A 21,646-nucleotide genomic window follows, 5' to 3' on the forward strand; every position below is an offset into this window, starting at 1 on the left:
GAGATAGTAAATCAAAATAATGCCTCAAATGTCTTTCAGTTTCAAAATAATTCTCAAAGAGATTGAGCATAAACTGTCAAAACAACATCTTTAATGTCATTTTTGTAAGATGTATAATATATTTGCATTCACAGAAAAAAGCCAGAATAATCTTTATCACAAAGGAATGTTTGGCCATCCCTTTACAATAGGATAAGACTAGCCTCTAGTACAGCAGAGAAAAACCAAAGAGGTAAAATTTTCAGACCCTGCCCCATCCCACCCCCAAAACCTTTCAGGATTCTGAATGAGCAAATTAGTAACATAAACCTACATCCTACATCTTCTGGTTCTCCTACTCAAGATCTAAAAGTAGTATTCTAATGCCTCCAAGATGAACAGACAAGAAATATCATGTGAATCTATCTGATTATTAATCTGGGACAGCCAGAATGACCTACCTTCCTCTAAAATGAGTACACAGAAAAATCAAATGTGAGTTTATGAAGAGAGTTTGCAAAATATGAGAAATATAGCACTTAAAAAGTTACATGAAAAACATCCTTCTGAAAAAGGTTTATTATAGAAATCAAAAAATTTTTTAAAAGGATTTGCCTTCTTTAGTCAAGGAAATTTTTTAAATGTCTCATAGAAAAGGGAACAAAAGTTCAGATAAGATGAAACACTTAAATTTTTCTTAAGAGTTTGGTAGAATTAAGAAAAATAAGAAAAATGTCATCACAATATCAAATTAGTAATTAAAATAAATTTTTAAAACTTAACACCTGAGAAAATGAAACCATTGATGTGGAACAAAGGTTTGAGAGATGAATGAATGTATAAGCAAAGAGATGATAAACGTAGAGGATAGATAATGAAGATCCAACATATGGCTAATTGATATTCCTGAAAAAATGCAGCAGATACATAAAATGGAAACACTACTCAAAATAAAACAGAAACAGTGCTAAGTGGAAGACTGTATTTGCATATCAAAGCGATTTTTCCATGTACAAAGATAAAAACAATTAAAAAGCAATATACTCCAAAACATATACTACTGAAATTATTTAATGTTAAGGAAGAATTTATAATCCTATAAGCATCTAGAAGGAGGGAAGGAGAAACAGAATACATGCAAGAAAATGAAAAAAAGGTTGGTTTCATATTTCTCTCTCATAACATTACGTATCAGATGATGATGCAAAACAAACAAAAAACGCATAGACAAATATTGGTAAATATTACAGATCATGGGAAATAGCAAGCAAAGAAAAGAGAGATACTACAAAGTAAGATGATAATACATAATAATAATATTGTAATATATTTATATGGTGACTACATTTATGGTGGTGAGCATTTCCTAATATATGTAATCATCAAATCACTATATCAACTACACTTCAATGAAGACACAGAAAAAAAAATACAATAATAATACCACATACATTTCATATGAAATAAAAGAATATGAGGTGATCCAATCTATGATGAGAAAAATTTCAGATTGCCTTCAGAAATATTCAAGTCTATGCAACCTACAAGGGACACAACTAAAAAAGATTAAAAATAAAAGGCAAACATATGTCATAGAAATAAAGCAAAAAGTAAGACAGTTTCATGTTTCACGGGTTTTTGTGTACAATCTAAAATGAAAACAGAAGGGCCACAGTTAGTTTCTTAACTTCCCTTCTAAGCAAAAAAGTTTCTTTGAATATAATCACACATCTGTTTATATGTGTGATTATATACAACAGTTCTTTCAGGGCACAGTTACCTCACTCTTTATTGCAATTGCAATGCTTCCCATCATTGGAGCCTTCATAAAAAGTCTTGCACTGATGAACACTTAAGGTGTTTCCAGTTTTCGGTGATTATAAGGACAATGAGTGTCCTTATGCATCTATCTTACTGAATGACAGTCATCATTCACTAAGTATACATACAAATGGTATTCAAAGTCACGGTCCTGCGCACTATCACCTTGAGGGTATATGTAGGGGAGAAAAGAGGTACCAGGATAAACCCTGGGTACTCCAATATTTTCAAGTAGAGACATGAAAAGACATGAGAAAGGGATACTTGAGAGGTCATTGTCAGGAAGGTAGGAAGAGAGCCAAGACAGAGTGACGTCTCAAAGTTCAGGAGACAGGAAAACTGTTATGGAACAGTGAATGCAGCTATGACAAAAAATCTGAAAAGTGAAGATGAGAACTGTGATATCTTAAAGCAAATCTGATCATGTCATTCTTCCTTTATAAAAAACAACCTCTTGATGGTTTCCCAGTACACGGTGAGTAAGAATCTCTCCACCCAAGGCCTTACACACACCCTTACAGACACATAAGGGGCAGCTATAACGCCCTACAGGATCTGACCAAAGCTTCCTCTCCAACCTCAGGGGCGTCACTGCTTCTTGGTTCTCTAGCACTGGATTTCTTTCCATTTCCCAGGTGGGATCTGGTTGTCTGCAACAGGGACTCTCAAACTTGCATATGCATACAAACCATCTGCAATTCTAGCAAGTTCCCAGGTGATGATGATGCTCTGTGGACTACTTTTGAACAGCAAGGACCTAAAAAATGTTCTTGCCCTCCTCCTCGCTATCTTCTATTTATCTTTCAGGTTTCAATCTAAGTATCATTTCCTCAAACCTCTCCAGATAGTCAGGAACTGCTCCATGTTCTATAGCATCCTGCACATCTGCATATTAATTGTCTCATTCCCAATAATCATTTCACTACCTTCCTTCTCCATTCGTCTACAAATTCCCTGGGAGGCAGAGATTATGGGGTTTTTTTGTTTGCAGATTCTTCCCTAGTGCCTAACTATGCCTGCCACATAGTAGGTACACAAAAAAACATTTGCTAATTGATTATTCAGATCTGTATTTCTTGATATGGAAAGATATTTACAGCATAGTAATTTTAAAAGGTCAGGTTACAAAACAGTATGTACATAGCATTATCCCCATTTTGTTTTACATTATTTATTTGAACCAGAAAAGTTTGGAATCATAAACTTAAGAATGTAAACAGTATTATCTCTCTAAATGGCAAGATTTTGAGTACTTGTTTTTATTTTTTGCTTTTTCTCCCATATTTCTGCATATCTGCCAAAATATTGTATTTTTATTATTATTTTGTAGCAAAATAATAAATAAAATTAAACTTTGAATTCTGACACTTAAGCTTTGATTTTCCAATTGTCATTGCTGTTGCTGTTTTAATGTATAAAACTAACAGTCTGAACATTTTTTTAATGTGACAAGGAATCTCTCTTGTAACGTAAAGCCAGATTGAGGGTTAGGTCTGGGATCCACAGCGTGAGTACTGTCTAGTACCAGGACACTGGCTAGGAGGTGAGCCAGACTTGAGATCAGCCAATGTTTGTAAGACATTTTCATGAACTCTCTCTTTACTGATGGTAGGCCAACAGAATACACAAGCAATCTTATACAGACAAATCAGTGGAATACAACGTAAGTCCACAAATAGACTCAATGGCCCATTGGAATTTAAGGTATGAAAAGTTGGCATTTCAAATTCATGAAGGAAAGAGGATTGACTGAATAAATGATACTATGCAATTGGCTAGTCATTAGGGAAAAGTCAGTAATGTTTATTCTTCTTATCAAATTAGTCACAGATGGATCAAAGATTTAGTTTTTTAAAAGACAGTCATAAAGTTACTAGAAGAAAGTATGAAAGAGTACATTTAAATTTAAGTGTAGAAAAACCCTTTTTAAGAATGACACCTACTTTAGAACAACAAAGGAAACAATCACTAGATTTTACTACATAAAAATTAAAACTTCTGTGTAGCATAAGACACAATAAACAAAACAGAAAAGCAAACAAAATTTTAAAAGGTCAATATATATGACAAACTATTAAAATCTTTTCTATAAAAATATCACTTATAAATCAATAAGAAGATTAATGAGATGACTCAACAGAATAGGAATTGGTAATCATAAGGAGAAATACAAATTAGCCAAGAGACATCTAAAAATGTGCTCAACCTTACTAGGAAATGAATAAAATATAACAATAATATTCTTCCTCATCATACTACAAAATAAAATCAGTAAGACTGACAGTAGTCTGGCAAGGGTGAAAGGAAATGAACAGTGTCATAAATTGTTGGTAAGAGTATAATTTGATATAATTTTTCTGGAGAGAAGTCAAACAATATGCATTAAAAATTTTAAATGAGAGAGTTTGGTAAGTAATCCCATGCCTCGGAATGTTCTGGCACTGCAGCTTGGTTAAGTTAGTGAATAATATGAAATAATTTAAATGTTCACACATAACGTTGAGTGAAAAAATTCAATCTGGAATGCCATTCATGGTTTAAATACATGCATATACAAGAGATGTTCAGAAGGATGTTCACCAAACTGTTAACATTAAATCTAAGCGTTTGCACACTTTTAATGATTTCCTTTATTCTAAAACTCAAAGTCTAAAATTCCATGTCAAGAAGTCTAATGAAATTTCTACAAACTTCTCTTTAAAATACAGAAATTTTAAAAGCACAAATATAATGAATTTGGAATATTTTACAGTTCTCATCAAAATTGCTGCTTAGCAAAATAAACATAAGTTTGAATACATTGCTATTTTAAATATACTTATTTGTACCCATGCTATTCCATTAAAATATCCTTGATGTTTGCCACAAATAACAATTGCTATGTGCAGAACTAGGAAAGCATTAAAACTATATAACCACACAGATCATTAGGCTTTGTAGTTAACTCTTCATTGCACAGAATAACCAAAAAGCCACCAAGTGAAAGGGTATTCATTTTGTGTTTACAATTACCTTTCTTGAGAACACTTACTAGTGCTGAAAGAATTATACACTTCTCCAAACTTGTAGGCTCAGCAGACAGATACATTTTGAAAAGGTTAAGCTATGTTTAGCAAGGTAATCCTCAAGGGATGGATGCCAGAGAATTAAATATTCAGTACCTAAATTAACTTCTTATTTGGTACTTAGGAACAAATTGCCAAGAATTATCATCATCAAGTAGAACATTTATTGACTCTCTTGGAAAAAGAGAGTGATGTCTACTTGAAAAAAAAAAAGAATTGGGAAAGAAACCAGTATTTTTAACACTTTGCATGGCTAATAGATATAACTCTTCAAAATGATTCTTGGCTTGCAGAGTGCTAATGGAAATGACTCAAAATAGTAGTTTTGACTACTAGATTATGTTTATGTCTTTATTTTCCACCTTCAGTTCTAGGCTATTAAGAGACATTGCAAAGAATCCCATAAGGAAATGTTATTTTTTATCAGAGATACTGGAGCAGTTTTGAAATTTCCAAAATCCTTCACATATAACTTTTTCAAAAATTTCACAAACAATAACTTGATAAACCAAAGCCAGAAGACTTAGAAGTGTAAAATTATGAATAACAAAATAAACCCTAAATTATCTTTTTGCCTAAATAGAAAATAAACATGAGAATGACCTTCCTTTAGAGATTCAAACTGAATCTCATTGAGCTTACTAAAAATTAGGTTTGAGGATGTGGGCTCAGAGTATATCATAAAAGAGTAGATAAGTTACCAATAGTGATAGTGTAATTAAAAGTGATATTTTAAAATACCATTCCCATAGATCTAAATAGTTAAAATATAATACCAAAAATGTTTCTACTTAAATTTAACTTATTTAGTATTTCTGATATTCTTAAAACATGTAGTAAAGAGACTTTAGAATATACATTCTCAACGGGCAGGTGATATCACCCTCCAAAGGAGTGGAAATTGGTGCCTTTGGGAGTGATAAAAGCTAACTCTTTTTATGTATAGAGCATATATATATATATACATTTAGAGTACCATAAACAGATGTACAGTATATCTGGGGTGTTAAAATGTAATGAGGAGATAGAATTAGGACAGAAAAATCTAAAAATCTTCTTTAATGGGGGATAATGAAAACAAGTTTGAGAAAAACTAAGTTAGATACATCTGGATTCTAATCACTATCCAGAGATAAGGACTTGGGCAAGTAGCCAGATATTACAGAGCCTAAGTTTCTTCATGAATAAAATGGAAATTATGACTTCTCCCTTACATAAATCCTTTGAGGATTGAAAAGGGAAACATGCAAAGCACACAGCGCGGTGCTAGGAACACAGTTATTACTAAATAAACGTTAGCCTCCTTCCTTTTTCTCCTCGTCTTGAGGATGCTATAAATTACATATTCTCCACAAAAGAATACTCAGGACTCAAAGGACAGTAAGACACATGGAAAAATGGAAGAAGGGGGTGACAAATGCAGAGGCAATGACTCTTGTACATGATCCCTGGACCCAAACATGCCCAATGAAGATGAAATCTAAAAAACTGGATTCAAGTCCCAAATCTGTGATTTTTTTAGCTGTATAAGCCTTAGTTGCTTGATCTTTTATGAGCCTCAAATTTCACATCTGTATTCCATGGAATTGTTGTCAAGAACAAATGACGTAATGTATGTGACGCTCTTTGGGAACCATAATCATTAACCTAAAGTTACTGTGGTAAGCATGGGTCATGTTAATAAAGGCAGGAAATTAGGACACTGACCTAGACTGTGTACATACTGGGAAGAAATGGAAAAGGACACAAACTGCTTCTCTCTAGTGTCCAAGAACTAAATCAAGTCTTCAAAATCTAAACCTTAGGGAAGAATTTCTTTGACAGTTTAAATCTAGTTTAAAAAAAACCACCAGTGTATATCTTACCTATGTCTTTGCTCTTCATCTGTGTAGGGATCACCTAAGAAAGAGGTTCCAAATATTCCAAGTAGAGTATTGTGGCCTTTTTTGTCTGCAGTATGATACACTCGAGAAGCCAGGCACAAGTCAATGGGCAGCTCACGGGCCGGGACAGTGGTGCACAGATCATGCAGGGTGGGAGTAGAGGAGTCTTGTGGAATTCTGCAACAAGTAAAGCAAGTGGGTTGCTTTTATTGTTTGTGGTCTTTCGTACAAAATAAATGTATACTGATGGTTTAGTTCAGGCTTAAAAAAAGATGTCTAAATGTAGAAGATAAGATTTAAAACTATAACAATGGTTTATAGCAAATTTAATATCACAATCTCAGACCTTGAACAGATTTCAAAGTCATATAACCAACTGCCTACACATCTTACAGAAACCTCAGGATCAACACGTCTGGAAGCAAACTCATTATTATCCCAGCACCAAACTCTTCTCTCCTGAATTGTATAACTCGGTGTGTGAAAAGCACACCCAGCTATTATGCCTTCCTCCTTGCCACTCTGCTCAAATGCCAATGACCTCTAGGTAGACCAGCACAGTACATCCTCCAATACCAGCATCAGTGGACCCCTGGGTCTAAGTTAATGCAGCATCTTACTTCCCACTATGCTAGAACTTGCCTCTCTCCTGCCTTGCCAAATTAGAAAAAGGAGGGTGGGTATCTGCTTTCTTAATCCCCAGTGCCATTTGCCACCCAATCAACTTGTTGAGCATCTACTGTGCACCAGACTCTGAGCTGGGTAATCACACACACTCACTCTGACTCTCAGTAATGAGCTTTTATAGGAGTATAATCATTCTTACGTTGGAGCAGGCTTTTGTGGGCAGATTGCAAAGTTAGTGAGTTGCTAGTAAGAGCTGAACCCAAAGCTGCTGACTATAAGCCAGATGTTTTCCTATAAATGCCTGGTGATGTCCCCTGAGGTGGAAGTGGCCCTTACCCAGTGCCTCTCTATCCTCACTTCCCTACCAAATGGCAACCTTTCATCAGATCAAATTCAAAGAACTATTACTCTTGAGATTGTGTTCTCTGACCTCCAAGCCACAGCTGGCAATACTGATGACCCTCCTTGAAACTGCTCTACTTCTGTGAGCTTTTTTAAGCCTGCACTATCTCAGCTCTCCATCTACTCCTCAAATTCATCATAGTTTGACTTAGTAACTGGGTTTTCTTTCTCCATCTTTCAAACTGGATATGGCTTCCAAGGCTGAACTTCTTTCTACATAGGAAAAACTGGCTTAGTGTTTCAAATATTTTCCCTGTGCTGGGAGTTTCCAAATCTCATCTCCAGGATCACTATCTCCCCTAGATTCCTCATCTTCAAGATACAAAACCATGGAGCCATCTTTGAGTCATCTTTCCTTCACCAGCATGTCCAATGAAAAACTGAACCTGTCCCCTGCATGGGGCTGCAGAAAGGTATGCACCTTCCTCTCCTCACTTCCAACACAGGCCAGTCAAGTCATCAGCACTCCGCTTGTGTTAACAAGGGTCTGCCAGCTGGGCAGAGCACAGCACCTTCTGACTCTCCCCCTCTTCAACACCCCCTGTAAAATTCCTCCTGCAAAATTCCATCTCACTGACCTTTAAATAGTCCTTTACCCAGCACAATGGTTCTTTGTTGCTTGCTGCATTCGTCTAAACTTCTCTCTCTAAGTTTCAAGGCTCCTAGCATCTGGTCCTACTTCTAACATAGTGGTTAAGAGTGTAGACTCTGAAGTTTGATTAACTATGCTCAAATCTGGTTTAAAATTATCACTTGGTCATGAGCAAACCAAATAATTTCTTTATACTTCACTAAATTGGGAATAACAACTTTGGCACATCCTGGATAAAGTTACTTTAAGGAAGAAAGGAGTTAATTCATTTACTATTTATTTATTTATTTTATATTTGGCACCTTATTTATTAAAATCTACCACCAGGGTTAATGCAGATGTTGGCTATTATTATCAGTTTCTAGGACAATTCCCAGGGCCAGTGTAAAAGGCTGTATGTATCCTTTCATCCATGTCTAATCATCCTTCAAACAATATCTCCAAGACAAACTTCTCTGCGAAAGTTACTTCTTTTTTCTTTTTTCAAGTATCTTTTTTCATAAATTGCCTATTCTTGTGCCACCCATTCTAATGGGTTAATGCAGGACTGGTCACCAATTGGTCCATGCATCTAGATAGTAGCCTAGTATAAAGAATATACATTTTGGAGTTGGCTGGGCCTGGATCAGAATCTCAGTTCTAACACTTGTCAACTGAATCACCTGTCTCTCCAACGATCTTCTGTAAAATGAGAATAAAAATCCCTACCTCTTTGCTTTTGTAACAATTAATAACAATAACAGTCTCTGGTCTGTGGATCTCTCAATAAATGCTTGTTGTATTTTTATTGCTCTTACCATTAATTCGCACTGCACAGCACCTAACCCATTGCTGGCATAATATGTACATGATCGAATCACTAACGGGGAGAAGTTGGTGTCATTTCTAAAACAGCATAGGGATTTGTACAGGTTTGAGTAGGGTAGGAAAAAACAAGTAAATCTAAAGCATTTGGAGATGACTGGGACAAAGAGACCTAACTGGAGGAGTGAAAAAATGGATGTCTAATAAGACAGGGATCCTAAGAAGGGACTGGAAAAAAAAAAAAGAAAGAAAAAGGTGAGCACTAATGTCAAGCTCATCTACATTACCATTATGTCTGGGACAGGTCCCGGCTAGTGGAATGTACTTGAGATTACATTACCGATTTTTTTTCCTTAAAAAAGCTTCAAACCAATCTGAATTCCTATGTTCCCTTCATACTCTAAAAAAAATAGAGCCACAAATGAATCTCCTTTCGTTATTGAGCTAACTAACACTATGTTTTCAAGAGATGGCTGAATTCCCAAGAAAACTATTTCATTTGGGGACTAGTCACTGGTGAGATAAGTTAGGTAAAAAACCAATTAAAGAGAAAGAAGCAGTGAGTAAAAGATTTTCAGAAACATCTTTCCAAAATTCTTTTATTATGTAAATGTTTTAATAGCAGATTTTTATTCCTCTGCATCTCATTCTTATTTCTCTCTATTGGGAATTTCTAATTTCAGTTTTGATGAATTAACAAAGTACTACATATATCAAAAAGATCTACAAATATTTTTGGCATGCTCAAGAAAGACTGTGTGTTTTTATAGCACACTCTTCTTAAACAGGACTATTTGTCATTCTTTGAAACACTAAGACATAAAAAAGAAAAGACTCTGAGTCTGTGTGTGGCCATGTTACTTTGCTTAATGCACTAAACGCAAGGTTTTTTAGGGAAAAAAAATCAAGAAGTTTCTGCTTCATTGATAATCTGACAGTAACTATTTATTGAAGGTAAAATACTTGTTGTCTGCTGTCACTATTTGTTTTAATACATAATCTTGCTAACTAAATGAGCTTAAAGCAATGCAGATAAGCAATGGCATGTACAGGGTCACTTAAATGCCAATTTGACTCTTTCATAAACTTTGGAATTCTTTTCTCATGAGTGTATTCTCAGCTTCTAAATTGTGAGTAATATCCATTTACAAAGTTTAGGCTGGCCATAAAAAGGTTGTCTTCCATGTCCAGCACACCTTTCAGTGCCCTAAGCTGCAACAAAAGCTAATAATTAAAGCTTCTTTAAGCCTCCATAAAGAGTTAAATGAAGAAGAATCTAGAACAAACCAACCCATAAAAATCGAGTGGTGAAATAAGGAGAAAATCAGTTTCAACAAGGTGAACGGCAAAAGATAAACCCATATATCTAAATTGCATTTGTACACTATTACTCAAAATTGTGATTGCACCCCTATGTAATAAGAAATTCCATTAAAAATATGGGGTGGGGGAAATGAAACATGAATTGATAGTAGAGAAAAATAAGGTCATTCAAATTACCAAACTAATTTTGGCCTATGAACACTTGGTGTTATCTTTTATTTTATAACAAAATTAACCAATACAATAAGCAGTTAATCCAAATTTGGAATTACAGTGACCAAAAAAATCAAATCTAACATGTTAACATTTAATTTTCTTTAGTCTTACACAGAGCTATTTTTAACCTAACGATTGTTCTGCCATTAAACTAAGTACATTGGTCAAAAACAGGAATAGAACAAGTGCGGAGTACACCATATACACATATCCTACTTTACTGTCTGCTACTGAGTCTTCCTCTGAGAAGCTTTAACTTAGATCTCATACATGAATTTCTAAAACATTTAATTTTTCCTTTAAAAATGTGTTTTCAGATATCAGTGCTACTGAGTAGCTTCTTTTTAGACAGGAAAATTATAAACTTAAGGAAGTTACTTTTTTTTAGGAAAGTTTTGATCCCACTGCGATTTGGGTGACTTTCTTTGTCTCTGTTGTGGAATTCCTAATTCACTTTTTTGTGTTCGCTTAACTTCTTTTCCTCTGATATGCAACACTTCTGATGATTTCACCTTTAAAAGAATATAAAGTGTGCTGTTAAGGAAAGTTGTAACATGAGAATTAGATCTTTCTCTCATATTTAATGGTCTATCTTATATGTAAACTCCTAATTTCTATATATATTTTATAACAATATAAATCCTGAAAGTGAGTTATTTTCCTCTATATCCATTCCTACATTTTTACAGCAATAAATGTACCTTTACAGCAATAAAAATACTAGTACCATATTTATTTATAATATTTTATTTATTGCCTTAAAATTATTAAAGAAGGGTATATGAGATTTTTCCTTCCAGAGGTCTTTTCTTCTTGATTAGTATTTGTAATAGAACTTACCCTTAGTCTTTTAAAGTTTGGCATGATTGGTGGCTGCAAGCACAAGCGAAGGTGAACTTTAATGCTTTGTATGACATTTTGAGCAACTTTATTCAATTCGTACTTGTTGCACTTGTACTGTTCTCTATTTCTACTGCTTGGGAAAAATCAAATTCATTTCTGTCTCTTAAGTAATTACCTTTTAATCATTATAGGTATTCGGCATGTTGTTCTAGATCTCCTGAAATTTTCAGAATTCATAGTAATATTTCATCTAAAGATACTTTCCTCTTTGGGTTGCTCTGTATTTTTCTTGACACTAGATCTAAGGAAGAAAACAGGGGTGCTTTCCTTGAGGAAAAGCAGAGAGAGATATATAGTTGAATAAGTAGGAGGAGGCCAAATAAAGAGAGGTTCTTATAAACTAGGCAGAGGGTTTGGGCTCCATGCAGTAGTAAAGGGAGAGCCCTCACAATTTCCTGGATAAGGAAGTGATAATGAGCAAGGAGAGCTCAGAGTACAGACCATTCCATTTCAGCCTCTAGTTAATGTCTGAAGTTCCTCTGTAGTTTCTGCACCAAATGGCCATCCATAATCAGGAACAGAGGACTTAGATAGACCCAAAGCAGCCACTTTCTCTTTGAAACTCTTCTGGTTATTAGAAATTTTGTTTGTTTAGTATAGATTCTAACAATTTTCATCCACCAATATCAATTTAAACCTTAGCATCATATGAGACAGAGTCTTGCTCTTTTCCACTTGACTTACAGTCAAATATTTAAATACAATGGACTCCCATGGGCCTACTCTCCCCCTCCCCCAGGTAAACATCCCTAGTTCCTTCAACTCTACATTACACGACATGGTTTTGAAGTACACTACTTTGTCATCTTGAATGCTGCCTTCCAAACAGTCTTCAATTTATCAGTGTCTCTCCTGGGATTGGATACCCAGATCTGAACACAGAATTTGAGGTGTGATGTGATCAGATCAATCAGGAGAAAGATGATCTTCTTTTATTGTATGTGTCAATTAACTCAAACTATGACTGTAGTTGTCTTCCTATCACAAAACTTAATTATAGCCTAAAAGTCTGAAGTCTTTTTCACCTTTGCTCTAAGTCATGTTATCCCATATCTATGCACTTAGTTTGTGGACCTGAGGGCAGAACCATACATACATTAAAATCATTTATTAAATTTCATCTGAGGTCTGATCAACCAAATCTTACTAGTAGGTTTTGGGTGTTATCTACAAATCCAATCAGCAATCTTCCATAGTCTCATCCAACTTAGTGGGAAATACGCTGAGCTGGGCAGAGCCCTATCTCAGTCCACTGTGAACTTTCATGACTAATTCTGCATCCTTTGCATACAAATTACAAATCCATCTTGCAGTTCACCTGATTGCAGCCCTGTCTACAAAACTGTCTTTAGGAGACTTTCATAAATGGACTGCTGAAATCAAAAGGATATTGACAATAACTAATGTTTATTGATTTTTCTTGTATGTCAGGCTCTTCACCATGATGATCTTGTGTTGAACTCCAGGTCCAACATTTTTCTAATGTTCAGTCTAGTAATTCTAGGAAAAGAACTAAGGTTGGTCTCCCACAGCTTGCCCTTAGGAAACCCATGCTGGCTCCAGGTGATTCCTGCTTCCATTATAAGGGTTCAAACACAATTATTTTAATGATTCATTTAATAATTCTGGTGTTTTGTCCAAGATCAATGCATATATTACAGAAACCTTTAAAAACCAAACTCCAATTTGCAATTGCCAGTCTCCAGGCTTCTAGCCCCTCTCCCCCTGCACCAGCTCCTCAAAGCTGCTGCTGACAGGTGCATAGCAGCTTAAACATATCTATCTGCAGGATCAGCTAGCTAAGTTCACTCTTCAAATCTCTTACCAATCTTCAGCTTCAAGTTTCTTTTATCAATTATTTTTTCTCCTCTTTCTAAACTAAAGATCATTCTTGTCAGATTGAAGAGACGCAAAGTACAAGTTTATCAGCTTCCTTTTCTCTTTTGTCATATTTCTATTTAAAACCTCAACTATTTTCCAAAAATAAATGAAGGCAGCCCTGTCATATGTTTTCAGCACACTATTCAGCCATAATGACAGGGTTATCCTTCCTTTTTTCTCTCTTTGATCTAAAACTAACATGAAAAAAACACTTTTTTATTTTTGGCATCATTCACAGGCCTCAACCCATTCTGGATCTTAGCCTTCTTGATATAAGTGTTATAGCCACATGCCACTTTTATGTTTATCTGTGGATATATATTTCTTCTTTCATCTTTTGTACATTTTTAAAACTCTGAATGCAGTAGATCACTCGTGATTATTTTTGCAAGAATTTGGGAGGATTTGGGGCATCCCATATCTCCTAAACTTCCTTCAATTTAGAATCTCAGGACATGTGGCATCTATAGTTTTTACAGACTTTTGACCTTTTTCCCTCCTTAAATACCCAACAACCAACAATCCTCTCATGAGACCTTGTTTCACTCATTCCTTCACAGTCACCATTATCTAACTTCTCTTTTTGTTGCTCGTGATTTAGACCAGACTTCTAATAACCTTTATTATACTAATGAGCTTCCAAGAGTAGAAATGGTCAATAAAGTAAAGATTGGTCAAATTCTCTACTTTTTTGCTGAATGAGACCTTCCAGAAAGTCCTACTGCACTGCCCCTGTAGCACACTTCTGGGCTAGTTCTGTTAGCAATGTCGAAAAAGGTCTTGCTCACCAAGTCTGCCCTGGTTTGCTGGGGTCTGTTCCCTTTTTCTTGTCCCAGATATGCCAGAGACTAACTTTATGGCCTCAGATGTCCAACCAGGGTAAGTTCATGGATAATAACTGATCTTGAGATATTAATACAAATAAGTAAATACAAGATACTTGGTGAAGACTTGGCAGGATGAGTCACAGGAATACTTCCAGTGCCATTTTCTATGGCATTTCTGATGTGTCCCATAATATCCCACAACAATAAACCACAAAGTCTTATCAGACATTCTCTCCTCCTCCCTTTGAAACATTTCTGCTTTCAGTTTAGAGTCCTTTTGATCCATTATCCAAGGCTCTCTTGTCAAACCATTTTGCTAGTTTCGTGAGGGACACTCCATCCCTAGTCCCTTCTGCAGCTGAGCGTCTGAGTTCTTGTACTTAACCAGACACCTCTTAATTGTTGCTAAGAAAGGGCAGTGTTGCCCAATTGCAAAGAGTGAAGGCTCTAGAATTAGACCACCTCAAGGTAAAGTCCTGCTTCTACAACTTAAGTAGATGTTTGTATTTGGCAAGGTATCTACATTAAGTTTCAACTATAAAATGAAGGTAATAGTAAGGCTGTTATTAGGAAAAAAAATAAAATAATATATGTAAAACATTTAGCAAAATGGCTGGCACATGGCAAAGAATAAATTCTAGTTACCTTCAGAAAGAGCTGTTTTTTTTACCAAAAATATATAATTTTGCATAATTTCTTACTAATATTTTATAGCAGCCACAACAAGCCAAAAGAATTAACATTATGGAACTTTTCTAAGGAGGTATTTAAATTCCTGACAGGCCATGGTGGTTAAACCACTGTCCAGAAAATCCATTTCATCCATTGACACATTCTAGGAGCTAACCATTTGCTTCCTGTGCTCACATTTTATTTCCAAAGTCACAGTTCAGGTAGTAGAATAGCTGAAAACTCTATGTTAGCCTAACACTTTGTCATATAGATGCTAGCCTTTAAAGATGCTTTCTAAAGTCTGCACATATAGAGAGTGTCTGCCTCACCCAGAGGATTCACCTGAAGTAGGTGACAATGAGTGGGTTCACCTAATCTTGCCGGCTGTACATCATACCCCAAGCTCAGACTTTAGAGAGACCACATGACTTTGGATGGTCACCAGCACAGGTAAGTCCCTTCTTTCTGACAACAGTGATGGATTTTCTCTCGTCCATCTTTTTTGTGCATCTTCCTTATTGCCTACTATTCCCAAAAGATCACTGTGCTAGTGTCATGTAGGAGGAACCTAAGAAAGTAGGGCTTAAGAAATGAAGACAAGCCAGGAGGCAACTGTCTGAACCAGACACAAGGTCATCAGGAGCCAGGCTAGGAAGGGGCAACTGGAAAGGAGAAGAAAAAAATTATAAACCGGAATGTTTAAGAAGAATCTTGGCATTATATGTGAAAGGCAAGGAAAGGGAGCCACAGATAAATTCAAGTGTTCAGAGTTGGAAGTTTTGGGCAAAAGTTAAAGAACTGGTAATGGCCAATTGACTTGGGTGAAACACAGTAGGAACATGGTCACTGGTGGGGAGAGTGGGACCCAGAAGTAAAGGAATTGAGCAGGAAGGTTGTTTACTCAAGAAGTGATGTTTATTTGAATCCCTGGTGATAATCAAGGTGATAGGCCATGGTTCAGGGAAAAGTGACTTTTTTTAAAATCCTAATGATAACATGTCTATTCTTAAATAAATCTACTCTCTAAGTCAAAAAGTAACTCAAAGAAAAGTACTAAGTAACTAGTAGTAAGGTGATACACAAATGTATGGTAAAAATTATTTAAATCATACATAAATAAAATGAATCTGGAAAACATTCTCACCATAGGAAAAGACTACAGGGTTGGGATAAACTTAAATGGGGCAAAGCTATAAAACTACAAAGTTCACCCCATCCTGGTCCCTGAGCTACAGTTCCTGACTCCAAGATTGTAATGGGAAGACTCTTGGTCAAATTCTGAAAGCCCTACTTCCCTCCTTAAAAATCTGTCTTCTCCTACGGTTAAAAGAACGTATGGTAGGTGAACAGATCCCAGAAATGGGCTGCTTTAATTTGTCTGATTTCTCTCAGACTGTTCAAGTACAGTTGGACAATATCCATCATATCATAGACAAATTTTCACAAATGCCTAGGGTGCCTAAATGGTTTTCTTGGCTTCACTGGAGATGGATGGTAATTATAGATTTGCTTTGTTTATGTCACCGTATTCCTATTATGTCAGTATGTGAGTGCAAATTAGTTAGTAGTTTAAAACCTATACATACTTAAGGTACTCTACAAGAAGATATGTCAAAGAAATAATCAATCCTCCCATGTTTTCTTCCATATGCTACCTCTATAGCTTTTCTTCTTCCTTCCTAATTACAACCCTTAAGTAGAATTTGTGCCTCATATCGAAGTTACCGAGTATCATAATTCCTCCAGGTGGTAAAGATACCTCGAGACAAGCGCTGGGCATAGAAGCCACAGGGCATAAATCTGCAAAGAAGTAAAAAGCTAACCTTTTCAAACAATATGGCTTCTCTCTCACTTACCAACTTTACATTTCCCTGTATGGCCCCGGAAGATGACTGGTTAGCCAGAGACGGGTAAGATTCCTCAAGGGAGGAACAACCTAAGACAGGCACAGTCGCAGGGGGGCCATCAGGTGAGAAATTGGGGATCAACAGAGGTGAGGCTCAGAACCTCATCCCCCCTGCTTTGAGAGAAATCTTCTGCATCCGTGGATGTTTTATTGCCCTTGTCTAGCTCGGAATAGCACATAGTCTACAGGTACACACCTGATCATCTACAATTGCTCTCTTACAACACTAAACTATGTTTTCTACCTTTATCTTGCATCTACCTACCACTTCAGCATTTTATTAAAAATAAAAATAATAATAATAATAAAGGGAGAAATGTGGGATCCACATATAAATCAAGTACAAAAATCAAACGAATATTCATATTTGACCTGATTGTTTATAGTTCATAATGCATGATCAGAACCAAAAGTTTCTGTGATGAATGCCCTTGTACTGTTCACCATGTAAGAACTTATTCACTATGTAAGAATTCGTTCACCATGTAAGAACTTGTTCGTTATGCTTCAGAAGATTGGAGACTGACGAGAGTTAGGCTTGAGATGGATTAATGATTGTACATTGAGCATTGACCCCCCTATACTGAATTTTATTGTTGTTAACAACCATTTGATCAATAAATATGAGAGATGCCCTCTCAAAAAAATAAATCTGTCTTCTCTCCCCAAAACTGCAATTTTTTTTAGAGTAATAGCCCTTCAAAGACAGCTGTCCCCTTTACCCAGATGAGCAATTTATACATCAAAGAACCTGTTTTCAGGATGAACTACCCCCCTACCCCCACCCCCAGCACATGGCCATTTTTTCACACTGCACTTCCTCAAACCCCATAACTCTGCAACATAGTGTTTTACCTTTAAAGATACCTGTTTGGCTGCTTTTAAATCACTTTTGGGCTGTTCATCATCTTCCAAAGGTTTACTTGATTCATCTGCTGGCTGAACTTCCAAAGTTTCCTGAAGCTTAAATTCTACTTCTGCAGCTCTGCATTCTAATATATCCTCTTGTTCAATCTGGAAAATACTTGATACAGCTCCAGGAAGTTCCTCAAGCATATTCTGTGGGCAAACATAAATGTACAAGAATGCTCTTTTTATTGGTCCTTCCAAAGTTTTAAGTCACATAATGTTTATAATGTTTTCTCTCTCTGACCACAAAATGATTATGAAAATACATGACTGAAATTAAGCAGAAATAATAAACTTCCTCTGAAGATTTAAAGACACTAAAATTGTGTGAAAGGACTATGAAAACATGACTCTTCTCTAATCTGTGATTACTTAATGTTACTTAATATATATTACAATATTACTTAATATACTTCAACCAAAAGAACATATACAACAGATTTAATGCAGAAGCAGATATGATCTAGCTCTCTATTAAACCAGATTTTATTAAAGAGATTTGCAAAAAGTGTAAGACAATCCTATGCTTCCCCCTGAATTTTTTTATTTTGGATACTATTTTTCCCAAACAATAGGTGTTGCATTAATATGTAATCAGCTTATTATTTTAAATGCACGAATGTTTTACATTTTTCTCAGTTTTCATTTATAATATAGTAATATTCATTTATGTAATCCACAGAAGCAAAAAATCCTTTGGACCCTTAAAATATTTTTTAAGAGTTTAAAGGCATCCTGAGACCAAAAAGGTTGAGTACTTTAGAACTTTAAGTTTTGAGAATTCATTAAAAAAGAAATTGTGTCTTACTTACCTTTTATATCTCAAGCACTTAGCATATCATAGAACCTCTACAATTAATGAGTGAATGAATGAACAAATGAAAGGAAATTATATCACTTTTTTTATCTACTCTGTAATAAGTCTCTACTTAGAATATTCATTAAACAGCATTGTACTTTATTTCACTGTATATTGGTCTACTCCATACACTGGCTTCCTCAAGGGAAAGAATTGTCTTTTCTATCTCTTTGTATTAAACATGTCTAAAACAGTGCCTACCATATTATAGGAAAAAGAATGAATGAATAAATTTCTTTTTTTGTTTTGATAAACATGTGAGGAAATCATTCTCCAGGATGATTAAAAAACTATTATATCTTACATGGTGGTTACTTAAAAAGAAAATATATTCCATTAAGGATGCTCTTTTTCAAAAAGAAAATAAGTTGCATCAAAGAACTAAGAGACCTCTGGCCTATGGCATCAAGATGTTTACAACTGAAACTGTCATACTCTAAGGGCAGGGTGCCAGCACCACTTAGAAAGAGCAGGCCCTCTCTGGATAGGAATGTGTTAGCCAGTGCTGCCAAAAAAAAAATCCCCTCAGCCCAGGAAGCTTCTAGAAGTCTAAGAAACAGTTGAGATGGCCAGATAGAGTTCTGCTCTCTGGCATGGAATAGGCATCCAAAAAATGTATCTGGAATGACAGATACCACAGAGGAGCCTTTTTACCATGGCCAGGTACCAAGTTAAAAGGTATTTTATCTCTAAAGATGTGGTAAGCTTCCTCTTAAAAAGCCAGTGACCAGAAGAGGTCCAGTGATTGCTTGTAAATGTCAAAGCTGAGGGTATGGTTCTCACAGAATTACAAAGATATCAGTATTTTTGTTTAAATCTTTATTTTAAATAATCAAGATGGTGTCTAAACTAAGCATCTTAAAATTGGCCTTTTTCATAGTTTTCCTTCAAAATGGTATCTTTTCTTATACTTTATATGACTATGTAGTGAATGGTATTAAGTTAAGCTTATTTTATTAATGAAGATTTCTATTTTCCAAGCCTAACTGGTCTTACATTATCAGTTTACTATACCAATAGAAGCTCAGATGTCAGAGGTTTTGCTACCTACCTGTAAGTAGTGTTAATTAGAAGCAGCTACCCTGTATTCATTTTTAAGTCCATAGCATATGTGGTAAGGCTTCCAAACTGATTTAGCCACATGTTAGTGCCACATATGCTGGGTCCTAAGGCAGGTGAGTGAGAATACAAAGGGGAAAAAGACATGGTCTCAACCCAAAAACATCTCAAACTCTAGTAAGTAGTTAAACCAGTAGTGGTAACTAGTATTATAGGATCCGTGGCTTTTGTGAAAAGATCCCAGACATTATTCTAAACCTGACATATCCTAAAACTTAAGTGTGATCTCAATTTTCATGTATGTGGAATCGTATTTTCAGGAACTAAAGGAGCTTATATTTAATGATAGCATTTTACAAATTCTTTGTAAAGGAACTGACTGATCATCATGACATCATTTACTTTATGTAGGTGTGGATTTCTATACACAGGAGACACTTCCCATTCATAGGGAATATGTTCCAGATTGCTTTGAATCCCAGAAGTACTTTGCAATGATGGATGAAAAGGGAGCTTTATTTCTGAAGCAAAATCTTAGTTACCAACTATTCATATTTATTTATAAAATTCTCCCCTTGTCAATGCTTCCACAACTCTTCTAGTTAAATAAACAATAAGGTGATATTTCCTTAAAAGCTAATAGCTTTGAATTAATTCTCCAACTAGATCTGACTGTCTCTAGATCAGAAGAATTCTTAAGATCTTTCTCTTCTGAAAAGATATTTAGGCCTTAGCTCAGAAGGTTTATGTTAAGCAGCAATGTTGCCCCCAAAGTTTTATTGGATTAGATGTGCTTACAGTTAAACACACCTCAAAAATAAATCAGAGGAGATTTTTTTGAAATTCTAGATAAGCATTCAAGAAACAAGAGATACACTATTACTCCAATATAGGTGAGGAAGATTTTTATTAGACTTTACCAGTTTAGGTTCCTCAAAACTTTCCTGTAATCCTTGCTCTGCTTGCACTTGAGATGTTTTGTGCCAGTACATTTTTCCCATTGAACAAATATCCTTGAAGGAGGAAAAGGAAACAATTAAAACAATGGCAATTCTAAAAATCATTGAGGTATCTTATTCAATGCAGCAAAATGCTAGTCATACATGCAGTATATAAGGAATATGTACAAAAAATAAGCCAGTCAGTATTATGCAGTAAGTGAGAAATATAGAACAAAGGATACAATAAAAATATTTTGTCTATTATTCTCATTTCATGGCTTTTTAAGTTATTGATTTCTTCAGATATGTCATCAGATTTAATAAGATCATTAGGTAAGATTAAACCAGATTCTGTAAAACACCGCTATTAAATGGCTACACAGAAAGATACAATCAAAAATAAAAGTTTATCTAACCAAAAGCAAGAAGGAAGATGAATATACTTAAAATTGTAATAGAGATAACTGTTATTGTCATTTTTATCATTACCAAGCTAATTGCAATGATATACTCTCTACTCAGTTGAAGTGGTAAGAAGATAGCCCACCACAGTGTCTAACAATGAATAGCAACAAAGAAACCCAGCTTCTACACAAACTGTAAAGTCACAGACCAAGCAGGCAAGTTATTTTGCTTCCCTTTACCTCACTTTTATAATCCTTAAACTGGGCACTTGACTACATAAGGCCCCTTTCTCCCCTAGCCTTTTAGTAATGTCAACAGAAAGATACAATCACTGTACTTTACAATGCTGCTTTTCTACCTTTGCTTCATTAAAAAGATACAACTGAGGCCACCACTCTTCTACACTGCCTTCTTGTCACAAATAACTATCACAAAATATAAGAACAACTCTTACACTTGAACAAAAGGCAGCACAGATTATAATGGCTAAGAGAATGGAAACACACAATATTAAAGGCTAAATCACCCCATATTTCTGCTTTACACAATTTCCAGACCACAATATAAGGAGG

At 35.3% G+C, this 21,646-nt stretch overlaps 1 protein-coding gene across 10 annotated transcripts in view; it reads right to left on the reverse strand.

Annotated features, from left to right (window-relative positions):
* Nucleotides 1-21,646, reverse strand: part of TTC6 (tetratricopeptide repeat domain 6) — a 200,054-nt gene that overhangs the window by 106,219 nt on the left and 72,189 nt on the right. For all 10 annotated transcript variants that reach the window (XR_012120542.1, XR_012120544.1, XR_012120543.1 and 7 more), the window contains 4 exons: nucleotides 20,649-20,741; nucleotides 17,757-17,960; nucleotides 11,091-11,224; nucleotides 6,731-6,925 (listed from right to left, as the gene is read on the reverse strand). Coding sequence is in view for 7 of the 10 variants with exons in the window: in XM_073211314.1 (XP_073067415.1) it covers nucleotides 6,731-6,925; nucleotides 11,091-11,224; nucleotides 17,757-17,960; nucleotides 20,649-20,741 (626 nt within the window). In the remaining 3 variants the exon portion in view is untranslated. The remainder of the gene's footprint in view (nucleotides 1-6,730; nucleotides 6,926-11,090; nucleotides 11,225-17,756; nucleotides 17,961-20,648; nucleotides 20,742-21,646) is intronic.

The sequence above is a fragment of the Manis javanica genome, chromosome 8, assembly GCF_040802235.1.
Source record: "Manis javanica isolate MJ-LG chromosome 8, MJ_LKY, whole genome shotgun sequence".
NCBI classification, from domain to species: domain Eukaryota; kingdom Metazoa; phylum Chordata; class Mammalia; order Pholidota; family Manidae; genus Manis; species Manis javanica.